Below are 14,133 nucleotides of genomic sequence, written 5' to 3' on the forward strand. Positions count from 1 at the left end.
TATAATTTTAGCAGGATGTTTTTGGAGAACAGTTGTTAGTTGAACTGGGCTGTGGAAATCTGCCTAACGGTATGTTATCTGACTTCAGCATGCCTCTTCAAAATGATATGATAGTGTCTTGGGTTGAGCATAGCATGAGGTGATTATGTGGCACTAAAGCATCAAGACAAAGAAAAATATGTTGCAAACCCTTGTTGATGGTCATCTTTCATTCATTTAGTGGGCAGAGGGTGTATCTATCTGCTTCATGAAGCATCCTTCCTGGTTTTAATTGGAACAGAAACAAATGTCACTCAAGTAATGAAACAGTAAAGTGTTTCATGAAGAGTCTCAGGATGAAATTTAGCATTCTCCAGTGACTTCCCTGTTTCCCCAGATCTGGCGTGTGGAAAGCAGTGGCAGAGTTCCTGTGGAACCTGAGACATATGGACAGTTCTATGGGGGTGACTGTTACATTATCCTCTACACTTACCCTAAAGGACAGATCATCTATACATGGTATGTTTGGTTACCTTTGCACTGACCTTTAGCACATGGATATTATTTTATACTGACTTCATGTCCTTTTAAATAGAACCACATGTAAGCACAAGTTTGTTCACTGTGCATTTATCCTGCAGTATAAGCTCTGGGTCATTCAGGAACTGAACTTAACCATTACCTTTCTCCTTGTCTTCCTCAGGCAAGGAGCACATGCTACAAAGGATGAACTGACTGCATCTGCATTTCTGACTGTTCAGTTGGATCGGTTATTGAATGATCAGGCTGTGCAGGTTAGTGTCTTTTGGTTAAAATTCAACTGAGCATATGATACATGAAAATTTCAATGAGAATTGAAAGGAAGACATTGTGTTTAAAGACTGGAAATGTCAATTGCTCATGGTCTGTATCGACAAGCACCATGGGCGCCTTTTATAGTCACTGGAGAATGTCTATTCAAATCACCCTTTCTGTATGCAGATGTCCAAAAGAACACAGATATACTGGAACCTAAAACTGCCTTTTCTTTCCTTTGACTTTCACTGTTTACAAATTAGGTTCCAGTCCTGCCTAGAGTTACAGACTTTGTGCATGGCCACTGGAAACTGAATGATAAGATCCTCCCAGGGTAACTCGTTCCAGAGCAGGTGTCTGACAAGTCCGTACCTTGTGGGAACTCCCCTGTCTCCTTTTGATTATGGAGGAAGTTGTTATATGTAGCACAGGCAGGACACCTGAGTTTTTGAGGGCCAAGACTAGGAGATATGAAAGCCACATGACAGCCAGAACAGGAAAGCCTACTGGAATTGTGCAACAGGGTCTGACTTGTCCTGCCTTAGAGAGGAATGTGACCTGGATTTTCCCATTTTCAGCTCCGTGAAAGGAGGATACACTTCCTCATGTGCAGAAATGGGATATGTGAGGCAAAGCACAGGACACTGGCAACTGGAAGGCACAAGGAGATAAGCTAGTCCCTAGCTTAACTAGGTTCTGCTCTCTCTACATGACTAGTGAGAAGTGGTGGGTAGGTGAAGATGTGAGAAGTCTCCTCTTTTCACAGAAAACCTAGAGCTGTAAGATGGCAAAGGCAAAGCAGAGATTTTCTAGGCAGTAGGAGATAATTCTGTGACTCCCATTCCTTGACTACAAAAGTAAAGGGCTTCCCTCCCCCACCAAGGTACATTTAATTCAAATGGCAGGACATACTTTTAGCCATTAATCTGTTATGATTTATGATTGAAATTATACTAAGTAAGGATTAGAACACTTTTACATAATCACTGCTTGAAATATTCCTAAAGTGTGCTCTATTATTGGATAGAGTCCAGGACAATATGGTCCTGCCTCATACCTAAGGCTAATAGTAATAACTACAGTAATAACAGTATTACTACAAACAACTGTAATATTGACATGCTCAAAAAGTCTTTTTATGAAAGCTGAAGGAGATCCATCTCACTGCAATAAAAGTACTTTTAGCATGCAGTGACTTCAGGAATATATATATGTATGCATGTGTATATATACACACATATATTTATGTATGTGTACATTGTTCTGCAAATAAATAGAATCTATTACCTGTGATTAATGTCAGTATCAGCATTATTTGAAAGGTTGAAATGTGCTATTTTGTGTGGTCACTAGATGGCACAACAGTACAAATGACTATTAAAAAGTCACGCTTGCAGCAGTATGTTTCACTCAGCAGTTTTTGGAATTTGGGAGGGGGGGGTTGAGTTTGTTTGGGTTGTTGTTTGCTGGGTTTTCATATGGTTTGCTTCTTTTCCAGTTTATAAAATCCTACAGCAGACTATCAACTACAAGTATGTGTGTCCTAGGTTACCTGATCAGACAACTATCCACCTATGAAACAAGTAAAAGCACCTGCTCCTGCCCATCTGTAGCTGCTACTCTGAGCACCCTGGCCCCCATCTGCCCCAGGCCCCACGAGGGGCCCTCTATTTCTCCTACTCTGCTGGCTACACAGCATGTCTCATTCCCTTTTCATCTTTTCTTTCCAGGAGTGAAGGGCTGAGAGTTGCAACCCACCAACTTGGTGGGTGGTACTATTAAAGGAAGAATAAATGGTTGTGTGCAAATACAACCATTTATCATGCATTAACCTAAAAATAGTGGTTCTTCACAGTGCAATGTGTTTTTTTGGATGGCAGTAGCAAATTTTGCATCTGTAATGGAAGTCCATTTTTGTCATCCATGTTATCCTCTGGAAGATACATTTATGCTCATCTTTTTCATCCTCTTGCAGATAAGTGACATATAGCTGCAGATAAAATATGCATAAAAGTAATGAATAGGCTGAATAACCATTCTCTTCTGCTTAAATATAGGCACCTAAGCTTCAAAGGTAGTTTTTCAGGGGACTTAAGGCGTTGTATAAAACACTATGGAATGACAGTTCTTCTGAAAAAGAGTGATTTCCTTCTTACAATAGATAGCAGCCATTTTAATCAGCTAAACATTATCTTAGAAATTTGAATCTTGTCTTTGTGTCAGCATGATTGACAAAAAAATCTCACAAATGCTCTAACTCTATATGTGTGGAACTGTATTTTTAGATCTTCCCAGCTTGCCACTTCTCATTTTTGTTCTCATTTTGTACTTAGCATTATTGGTTAACATCCCCTATGCTACTCAACAAAGACCAAAAATAACCACCTGTGTCATTTCGTTTCTTTTATTGCATTTCTTTACATATGTACAGATACGAGTCAGTCAAGGCAAAGAACCCGCACATTTACTGAGCTTGTTCAAAAACAAACCACTTATTATCTACAAGGATGGGACATCCAAGAAGGAAGGTCAGAAACCTGCTCCACCTACACGACTCTTCCAAATCCGTAGGAGCCTGGCAGCCATTACTAGGATTGCAGAGGTAAGGTCACCTGCTAAGTAAACCAACTGTTCGCAGTGGGAAATGGTATAGCTGCTGTGAGCCTCTCTGACTAATCTTGTTAGGTAGTCACATCTGGTAGAAGTGCAGAATGCCAAATTCAATCCACTGCTCTATGTGACCAAGCCATCTAATAAACCAAAGAGAACATGCTGTAACTGGCTGCAACCAATCTACATCATTCAGAGGAAACTGTAAAATACAGTCAGTTGACAAAGAATAGACAAGAAGTCAGCAGCCTCTAAGAGACAGTCTTTCCTATTTTATGAGATTTATTTTCCAACTGCAAATTGTCCTAAGTTTTGCCCTGCCAGTCAGTTCCCTGTCTTAAGTTCTTCTCTAATTTGTATCAGTATCCTAAAACTAGGAAAAATTGAAGACCAAAAACATAGCTGATTAACACATCCTACACATTTTATAAAAACATGCAAAATAGTGATTACATTATTTGAAGTTTTGAAGAATAAAGCAATTTCTTTTTTGATCTAGGTTAAAGTTGACACAATGTCACTAAACTCCAATGATGTCTTTGTTCTTAAACTGCCAAACAACTCTGGCTACACTTGGGTAGGAAAAGGAGCAAACAAAGAAGAGGAACAAGGAGCTCAGTACATTGCCAGCATTCTTAAATGCCAGACTGCTAAGATTAATGAAGGCCAGGAACCAGGTTAGTATGATGCCCTGTGGTTGATGGTAGGCAGCTGAGAATACACAGCACTGCATGGAGGTACAGTCTAAATGCATTTTGCAATCATATATTTTGTAGGCAGAAGCGTATGCTCACGCTCTGCCTTTGAAAAACCAATTTGACATTTACCATGGAGATCCATCCAGAACTGGCTCATCCACAAGCAAGTACAATGCCCTGTGAGTCTGTAGGACAGTAGCAGGAGCTGCAGAAGAATGGGGTCCTTTCTTTACCCTGAGTGCCTAAGAGGGGAGAAACATAGCGCACTGCCAAGGCTAAGAGAATTGGGATTGTTCAGCCTGAAAAAGAGGAGACTTTGGCGTGCCCTAATTGTGGCCTTCCCATACCTGAAGGGAGCCTACAAGAAGGATGCAGAGAGACTAGTGGCAAGACAAGGGGGAATGGCTTCAAGCTGAAAGACAGTAGGTTTAGGTTAGGTATTAGGAAAGAATTCTTTACTGTGAGGGTGGTGAGGCACTGAAACAGGTTGCCCAGAGAATTGGTGGATGCCCCATCCCTGGAAGCATTCAAGCCAAGCTGGATAGAGCTCTGAGCAACCCAGTCTAGTGAAAGTTGTCCCTGCACATGGCATGGGGATTGTAACTAGATAACCTTGAAGGTCCCTTCCAACCCAGGCCATTCAATGATTCTTTATAAGTCTGCAAGTGATATTGTTATTTTGACAAACTGCAGGAAGTACTATAACAAAATTCATTCATCTTTGAGACAGCAAATAGTTTGAGGATTCCCGAAACACTATCTAACAAGCTAAAATATCAAATAGTAAATCCACTGTTGAATAAATTATACATTGTGTATTACAGAGGAATTTTGGAAAGCACTTGGAGGTAAAAAAAATTACCAGACTTCATCACAACTCTTGACAAAGGCTGAAGATCATCCCCCTCGCTTGTATGGTTGTTCTAATAAGACGGGTAGATTTATTGTGAGTATATAAAGGATACTTTCCTGTCTGTGTAATTATATAGTTTCTGGTATATTTTGCCCTGGGAATCAGTGGAATTAAATGAATTTGGGGATCTGGCTTAGTTAACCATGCTTAGCAAGAGCTAGAGAGTTGACATTTGGTGCTTTGAACAATCCAAATGCAAAAGATGGACAGAATAATTAATACTGCAGAAGTCTGCATGCAGAGCCTGCTCCAGCCTGGAAGTATAGGCTTGCAGATATAAAAATATAAGGTGCTTGCCAAGTCAAAAGCAATTTAATTCCTGCAGAGCATCACCAGATTGCTATCAATTTATTGAGAAAGCGCAGGTCAGTGCCTTGCCCCTTACGTGTTTGGTAGTGGTGATGAGGAGAATTGTTGCTTGCCAAAACTCCCTAGCAGTCTGAAATTTTCCACAGTGATTTAAGATGTGTAATTATGCCTTTAAGGTGTTTGCCTGTGCTCAAGGAGGTAGGAAGATCTATTTCCTTGGCAGAAATACCCATAACCATTCCCTGGGTATTAAGTCTGTGATTCAGGCTTAATTACTTATCATATTCTAGGAGGGCAACACTGTGTCACTGTTTGGCAAGGATGCACTCATTTTTAGGTAGGGGACAGAGTTGGCTACCATCTGCAGTCTCCTTAAGGCACAACCCAGTCTTTTGGAAAGGGATAAAACAAATAGGATCCTTTAATAAGGACTTTAAAATCTTGTGAGAGTAGTAAAGTGTATTCTTCTAACAAGCTTCTAGAATACTCCTGTGAAATACAGTAATAGGAACCAACTTCTCTGTAATAGTCTGCTGGGAGCTATGGACTAGCTTTTTATTTTAAATTCCCTCCAAGTTCTGAGAAATCCCCTCTTTCCTGTAGCATTTCTCTACTAACTGAATCACCAACATTAGAGGTCCCAGAAGAGGTACGTCAGACCATTGACATTCTGGTCACTATAACACAGGGTGAGGAAAAGGAATATCTTATGCACCATCTGCATATCTTTCCTTTATCACTCCTACATGACCATGCAAAGCCACACCTTTGGCAGTCCTTTAAAAGTAGGAATCTGCATTAGCTACATTATTATCTCCTCTTCTCATACAGAATAATACTGAACTGCCTTCCTATCTGCCTGTAAATCCTTGGAAGACACAAGCAGTCTGCCTTTCCTTTGGGCACTAATTCTCAATGGCTTAGTCAACTGTAATGTCCCATAGTCAAGTGACTGAGAAGCTTGATTGTATGTGTATTGCATCACTGAGCTCACCCACTGCAAACCAAAGCAGTTTCTTTTCCTTATTAATGAACGTAAACTGCATGAAGATATCAGCTGATATCAGTTTGGTTCATTCAAGGTGCTCTATGGAAACATCCCTGTCTCCTTCTGACAGACCTCAGTCCCATTTTAACAGAAGTCAACAATTACAATATAAATCTTTGTTTCTTCTGAGAACATCCTACCAATTCTGAAAAACAGAGCTGATTTTATAGGACATGCCACTACGTGATTCGGTTTTGATCCTTTAGGAGCAAGAAGTATGGCTTGCTGGCTTTTGCACTTACCCTTTTAAAATACTTTTCATCTGCGCAAAATTATCTATCTTGATAAATCATTAAAAACCTAAAACCCCCTCAAAATATAATATCCTTTTTAGATTGAGGAGGTCCCAGGAGAATTCACTCAGGATGATTTGGCTGAAGATGATGTCATGTTGCTGGATGTTTGGGAGCAGGTGAGCTGTGTACTTGACCACTGCTTTTTGTGAGAACAAGGATAATTTATTCTTAACCACTTAGTTTGTGAGATGAGAGGAAAAACGATCTTGTGAGAAAGGAAGCAGTTTTGTTTACTTTAATTTATACCACATACTGTAGTTCAAAAAACTACATGATGTGCTAGTGTGAAGACACAACTGAATTTCCAAGGATAATGTGAAACCATGGCAGGCACTTCCTATTTAAACCAATGGAGGCTGCAAGAGTATAGGCCCAAGCAGTGTTCTGGAAGGATTCTCAATAGTGTCCTTGACTTAATCACTATAATTTAGTAATTTTTTAAAAAAAGTTATTGGACTAAAGATACCTAGAAGGCACAAAATCCATGTAGCAGCACCTACAAAAAAGTCCTGGTAGAAAAAGGGACAAACACTAGACCTTTACACAAATTTCTATGAACATGATGGAGTGTGACAGAAACGAATCTTCATCCTTTCCCAGATTCACTGAAAACTGAAAATGTGGAGAGCTTTTTGAATGATAGGGAAGCTCACTGTGGATGCAGAAAGCACATCGTTTCTCATAGTATATTCTCTCTACCCTTCCTCTTCTCTTGGAGGGAAAGGGGAGGAGGCCACAGATCCCATGCTTTATTTGTCTTCTTCAGCCTAGCCCTTAAGGAACAGAAGGCTGAGGTTTTTGGAAATGAGAAAAAATGTCCAAGGTCCATGTGGGAAGGAGTCATTGGGGACAGTGGGAGAAGAGCTGGTTGGAAACAGTTCAGACATACCGACTCTGGTAAGAAGAAAAGAAGTCTGGGACATAACTGGTTTCCAAAGGGATCCTGGACAGAAAAGAAAAAACCAAACATAGGATGTGTTGGAGATGGGGGGGAGGATTGCAGATTGAGGCTGTGGTTGTTGGGTATTTCAGTACATTATCTAGCAGTTGCCCAGAGTAGCACTGATCACAGGGCACAAATGTTGCTGCACACACAAAGCTCAAACCAGAGACAACATTTCTACCTGCACCCAAAGAGCATTTCCTGGGCAAATTGTAAAAGATATCTATGGAAAAGGTAACTACAGTTCCTTTCATCAGAATGCATAAAGGACTAGCCTTCCAGTGTCATAGAGAGCAGTGAGATTTCAGAGGACAACTACAGTCTTTTGCAAGGGAGAAAAAACCACCAATTTTGTCTTGTGAGAGCTGTGTATCTCTGCAGTCTTTTCATAGTGTGTATTCTTTCTCCTAGTGGAGCAACTATTTTGTAATTTACCAGCTGTACACAACATCCTTATAGCAACACGGGAGCTGTATCTTTCTTCTGTTTGCAGGTTTTTGTCTGGATTGGGAAGGACGCTAATGAAACTGAGCGACAGGAATCCGTTAAATCTGGTAAATCAAATGAGTCTGGCAGAATTCTGAGTGAAGCAGCATCAATATTACTTAAAGAATAGAAAAAATATGATGTAGAAGGAATCTAGTTAGATTTACAGTATTTAAAATGTTACTGAGCTTATTAGGATTAAATACAGGAGATTTTTGCCTTAAATGTGTTTTAATATCCAGTAAGTTTATGAAGGATAAAATTTATCAAGATAGCATTACTAGGCTGCAGAGCTTTTTTAAGACTATGTAGGAGAGCTCCATGAAAAGAAACTGCACTGAAAAGAGAAAGAATTTAAAAGGAGGTCCTTACTGAACCACTCCCTGACTAATATATATAGAGAAAGGAATGCCAGCAAGTCCTTACACTGCCACCCTTCACTAAGTTAAATTTGCAGGAGGAAATTTCAATTGCAGAATAAATCAAGAGAACTTACATGGAGTGTATCTCCTTGAAAAATTATGCATCACCTCTGGTGTGACTTCACATAGCTGAGTGATTCTGACAAAATTCATGCTGAAAATGCTTGCATCTGTTTCCCTGGAGCAGCTGAGATTACCTGGCTGTGTTTCTGATATGTACTGATGTCACATTGCAGTGTCAAGGGAAACTACACTGACTTTCATGTGGGAGAAATGAGAATGGACCTTGTGCATCCTCACAGCACTAGCAAATTCTTTCTCCTGTTCGAGAGCCAAAACCCAGCTGTATGACGATGAACTGATCAGAACAGCAATCCCTCAGTTTTAACTTCATGCTGCTGGCTGGGAGAAATCAGCTATTACCTGATCATTTCATTGCCTTTGAAATAATTAATTTAACACCGTATTATAGTAGCCCTGGGCTCTTTCACTATGGCTTTTAATGTATTTTTTATACCAAAGGAATGAACTAATACATTAAATGTTTTATTTCCTCTCTGCTTTTAGCCAAACGCTATATTGAAACAGATCCTTCTGGCAGGGATAAGAGGACCCCTATTGTAATTGTGAAGCAGGGGCATGAGCCCCCAACGTTCACAGGCTGGTTCCTGGCTTGGGACTCCAACAAATGGAAGAACTGATCTCTCCAAGGGGACTCCAGCTTCAAGCCAACGAATGATCAGAGCCCTGCTACTTTCTAGTATTTTTAAGCATAAGCTTATGCAACAATACGATGCATCTGTTGTTACACTTTCTTGATCTTTGATGTATTTCTGTGAATAACCTAGAAATTCTTAGTACTAGAAAGGATAAATGATAATGATAATTATAAACTGGCCAAATGGGGTGAGTGGGCTTTTCTAATAGTAAATACAAGAAGTGCTACCAATCTTTAATATTTAAAGAAATTTACTTTCTTTAATCTAATGATTATTCAAACAAGCTGTGGATCAGTTAATTTTAATATGCTAAAATGGGCCAAATTCTGCCTTCACTTAAAAAGCCAAACCTATGCCACAGAAATTCCTTTTGATTAAGATCAGCATTATATTGTGCAGAATTTGGCCTGATAAAGGAATAATTTACATCTGTTTCAAGGATAAGACTGGACCTGATTTAATTACTAGGCCAATATATTCATACAACTCACTTAAAATTTCAGCTGGTGTCTGATCCACAGTTGGAGCTGTGTCTTGCAGGGGGCAGACAAAGGATGGGTATTTTGAGAAAACTGTGCTTAATATGTTTGCTTGCCCTGTTAATACATATATTTGGAGCTTTGGATTGAATGCTATTAAAATATGAAGTTGACAAAGGTTTTTTTGAGGAACTATTTAGCTTACTGTTGTGAATTCCTTTAGATTTATCTCTGTGAACCAGCTCCACCAGGTCTTTCTAACAATAGCTATTAAACACATTGTAGTGCACTAGTGCTTTGAAGTGGAAGCAGAAGAAGCAACAGCTTCAAAAACACATACTCTGCCTTACCCAGACCGCAGTTAAGCCATACTTTGCCTCAGTTGCCTTAATCAGCAGTACTCAATTCTTTTTCAGCAGGCAGACTGTTCACCTTGTCTGGTGCAGGTTGTCTTTCTATTTTTCTATGCAGGTCTTAAACAAATATCAAGCATGTCAAGAGCAAGGAAACCCCTTGTTTCAGTAGCATTTCTGGAAATTTGGAGTGTGAGCATGCACCACAGAATATGTTCTCTCAGACACAGTAATGTGGGCTTTTTTTTTATTCTGGTGAATTTAAGAGTACATTTTCAAAGTGGGTTTTTTTTGTAACTTAGCCAGAAAAGGGTACTTAAGGGCAGTGGGAAAACTTCTTCAAGTCTTTAGCACTGCTTATCCTTTAATGCTTGTTTTAAACAACAATTTTTTAAATCTGTAAATCATGTCAATGTGGCTTTTTAATGACAGCGTTTCAGTGGTTTTATTATTCTTGTAAGTGAGGTTGGAAAGTGAAAATTTAGACATTTTTGTATTTTTTTACATGACTTATTTTGAATCTGGGTAATGCAAAAGAGTGAATTTAGTCTGAACACATAATATCAATGCTAAAAGAATTGCAAAGCCAGGAGATTAATTACAGGAGTTGGTTAGCTTTAAAAATTTGTTTAAATCTCTGCTAATATAATTGTGCTGTATCTGAATATAATTTCATTTAAAATAAAATTACGAAAACCAGTATTCTAATTTCCAAGCTGATCTTCCTGTCTCTGATGTATTGTTGATCAGTGCTTCCACTGGTGTCTAGCAAAACTTCCTAAAAAGACAAGCAGATACCTCCATTTTTAGATGAACAGTGCAAGGAAAAGTTCTTACTTTGGTGCCATTTTACCCAATGGAGGCTTAACTCTTCTTGAAAACTTGAAAGTTACAAACCTAAGTGAAAATCAAAGAACTGGCTACTTATTAGCTTGTTATTTTCATCTTTAAGAAAAGCTACCATTGTTGTTATCAAACTCTTTGGTTTCATAACTTTTTGTTTGCAAAAATTTTTGACTACAGAAATAACTATTTTATAAAATAGGAAGAAACAAGTTTAGGTTTGTTTTTAAAGGATAAGTCTTGCTTTTCATTTGTGAGTAGATAAGATGTTCTTCTGCTGGAAGGAGCACAAAGACCTTTTTAGTTCCTCAGCCACTGAACAGCCTGTAATTATCTGATTGTCGTCTTCAATGCATGCATATGATTCTTCTCATTTTTAGAAATAACAGTTATAATAGCTTCTGAACCAAGGATTAGACAAGATTTGCCCTTGTTGTACATAAATAACTTCTGGAACACTGAGGGCTCTGAACTGGCACAGTCTGCCAGCATATTCTCCAACACTGTGAAAGCCTCTTTTCAGTTCCCCCACATAAGACAGAGGAGCTTTTGTAGTCTCCTGGCCTGGGTGTTTGAGTTTGTAATACATTGTCCTGGCATGTTGATTACTGATGTTGAGAAGAGTATTGAGAGCTTATAAGGGAACAGTGTTCTCAACTGGACTTTAAGCACAACAGCTGCTAGCAACATTGTTCTTGGGTTTACTAGCCAATGGGGAAGTTTATTTTTCATGCATATATGTGCAGTACACACAGAGATGTACTTCTTTCTCTCAAGACAGAGAGGGAGGGAGGACAGACAGGATGGACTATGAGTGCTTGGAAATGTTAAAAATTATGTTGTTTCCGGGAAAATATTTAAGCACATAATTGTGAATACATACAGCAAACCTATCTGCCTTGTTTTCAGAATAAACAGAAAAAATTTAGATCAGTGAAATCAAGGTCAGTCAATAATAAGCTATATCTTGCACCACTATCACATAGTAACAGTATGTTCACTCTATTTGTAATGGCAAAATTAGACCCTGATTTAGCAGTTTCATTGTGCTAAAACCCAGAAAGCATTCATGTTCCATTGGTTGTAAATACAGCATCGTTTTTCATATTTATTTCCTTGCAACAGAAAATGTTAAGAATCCTTCAAACCATCAGGACATCATAGTACTATATAGTATTTATATTACATAAAATACCATAATCTTAGAATATGACCACAGATTATACACTGGAGAGGAGCCAGTTTATGGCATCATTACTATAAATACCCATTTTGATCATAGCACATAGTGCTATATAGCATGAGATCTGCTGTAAAATCTGATTATGTTAAATGTAGCTAAATTCAATGTTCAGTTTGATTTTTAGCCTGTGCAGATTCACACAGGCTTCACCTGCACCAACAAGAAAATAATGGAGATGGGAGACAGTGGGGTTCTGTACTATCCCTCAAAGGAGAAGTATGGAATTATGCAGAAAATATTTTGCTCATTGGACTATTAACAGGAGGTGCTCTCAGACATCTCTGTAGGCTACAGTAACACTTTTTGTTCTGAACTTTGTAATCTTCTTGTAGTCTTCATTTTTACTGGATCTAAATGGGCTAAAAAAAAAAAAAGAAAAAAAAGCCCTATTCTTTTCCATGGACTGAAGTTACTTCTCAGAGTCCAGGTCTTCATAGGAAAGCCTGGGAAAAAAACTTCAAACTTTGCTTTAGGATACAACTGCTTCCTCAGCATCCCACTGAAGTTCTACCTTTATGGCTCAGTTGAGCCAAATGTCAGTATATAAGACAAAAAAAAATATTATCTAAAAAAAGCAGAGCTAGAGCATACTTTGATGTGCTGACTTTGCAAATCCTTATTTTTTTCTTTTTTTTAAAAATAATAATTTTGTCTTTAGATAATTAAATAGTACACTTTTCCTCTCTTATGGCTAGGACTTTTGCTACTGAAATCATAAGAACTTCTGATTTCATTGAAAATACAGTCTTTAATCTAGTACACATCCCTAATGTCTGATTACATCCTCCCTTGACTGACCTAAAGTTACTTTGACCTTCTTTGCTTATTAGCACATTACTTATGCTTAAAATCAATATACTACAATCACTTCAGCTAAAGCTTCCAAAGTGCAAGAGGGAGAAGCACAGACCAGTAGGAACTGAGAAAATTAGTGAATTTGACATTAAAGCATATTTGCATTGCAGGGGGAAAAAAACCTGTCTGTACAGAACAGAACACCTAAGCTGACTTTTTTCTTTTAAATAATAGCAAGCTGAATTATTCTAGGGGAGCAGAAAGAAGGGGATCAAGCTTCTTCCTAAACACATCTAGACTTCCACCCTGTGAGTGCTCTCTCTTCAAACAGATGCTATGAGCATACTGAGTACCAGAAGGCTGGACATTTTGCCACCACATTTAATCAGTCATCAGTGAAATGTGGGTTTCCATGCACATGAAATCAAATTATTAAGTGAAAGCATTGATTTTTATTTTTTGTTAGGCTGCAGATCATTTCCTTAGAAAATCACCTAGATGGGGGCAAGCAGGGACAGTGAAGTTACTTGCAATGCTTCTTTGGGAAACATATCAGGAATCCAAGCAGGGAGGTTGGGAAAATCTGAAGGATATGCTATTGAAAGGCCCAGAGATAGGCACATTTGCTTTAGAAGCAACAATGCTTTGATTATCCTAACAAGGCCTCTTGACCAGCGCTAAAAGAGCACAGCTGTCCCTGCTGCTCTTTAACAGATATAAAGGTGACTCAGGGTGATTTCACAGCAATATTAACATCAAGGCTGGATGCAATCAGGTGATTTTAACATCACTTACCCAGCAGGCCATCATGTTTTTTGTCTGATGCCCTTCCTACAGAAGAAGCAACTACAGAAACAATCCTGATTAAATTGACCATGGATAGGAAAAATGAAAGATTTCTCTTCAGGCCTAGATTTCTACAGAAGTGGCTCAGAAAGGTCACAGGCTTCCTGTCACAGGCATGGCAGCACAGCAGAGTCTGCACTTAACCAGCTGTGGGGCTGTAGATCTCTCTAGGTGGTGGCAAAGATTGGTGTCCTTCCCAACACTATCCAGCTGCTCTCCTACTGTCTTTTGGTGAGAAGTTAGTTGTTGTAGCAGAAGGGAGAATGGATAGGAGTGGCAGTGAATGTCTCAACAGCCAGGAGAACAGGCAAGAAGCCCACTCTTAACAATCTCTTGCTAGACAGGTCCAGTCAACA

The 14,133-nt window shown here is 38.9% G+C and overlaps 1 protein-coding gene across 1 annotated transcript in view; it reads left to right on the forward strand.

The window, feature by feature from the left end:
* Positions 1 to 10,750, forward strand: part of SCIN (scinderin) — a 48,515-nt gene extending 37,765 nt beyond the window's left edge. The window contains exons 9-16 of the mRNA XM_071560815.1: positions 377 to 498; positions 683 to 773; positions 3,206 to 3,376; positions 3,884 to 4,061; positions 4,907 to 5,028; positions 6,687 to 6,764; positions 8,085 to 8,145; positions 9,067 to 10,750. Coding sequence (XP_071416916.1) covers positions 377 to 498; positions 683 to 773; positions 3,206 to 3,376; positions 3,884 to 4,061; positions 4,907 to 5,028; positions 6,687 to 6,764; positions 8,085 to 8,145; positions 9,067 to 9,200 — 957 coding nt within the window. The 3' untranslated portion in view covers positions 9,201 to 10,750. The remainder of the gene's footprint in view (positions 1 to 376; positions 499 to 682; positions 774 to 3,205; positions 3,377 to 3,883; positions 4,062 to 4,906; positions 5,029 to 6,686; positions 6,765 to 8,084; positions 8,146 to 9,066) is intronic.
* Positions 10,751 to 14,133: the final 3,383 nt, after the last annotated feature.

This window comes from Pithys albifrons, chromosome 7 (assembly GCF_047495875.1).
Source record: "Pithys albifrons albifrons isolate INPA30051 chromosome 7, PitAlb_v1, whole genome shotgun sequence".
NCBI classification, from domain to species: Eukaryota; Metazoa; Chordata; class Aves; order Passeriformes; family Thamnophilidae; genus Pithys; species Pithys albifrons.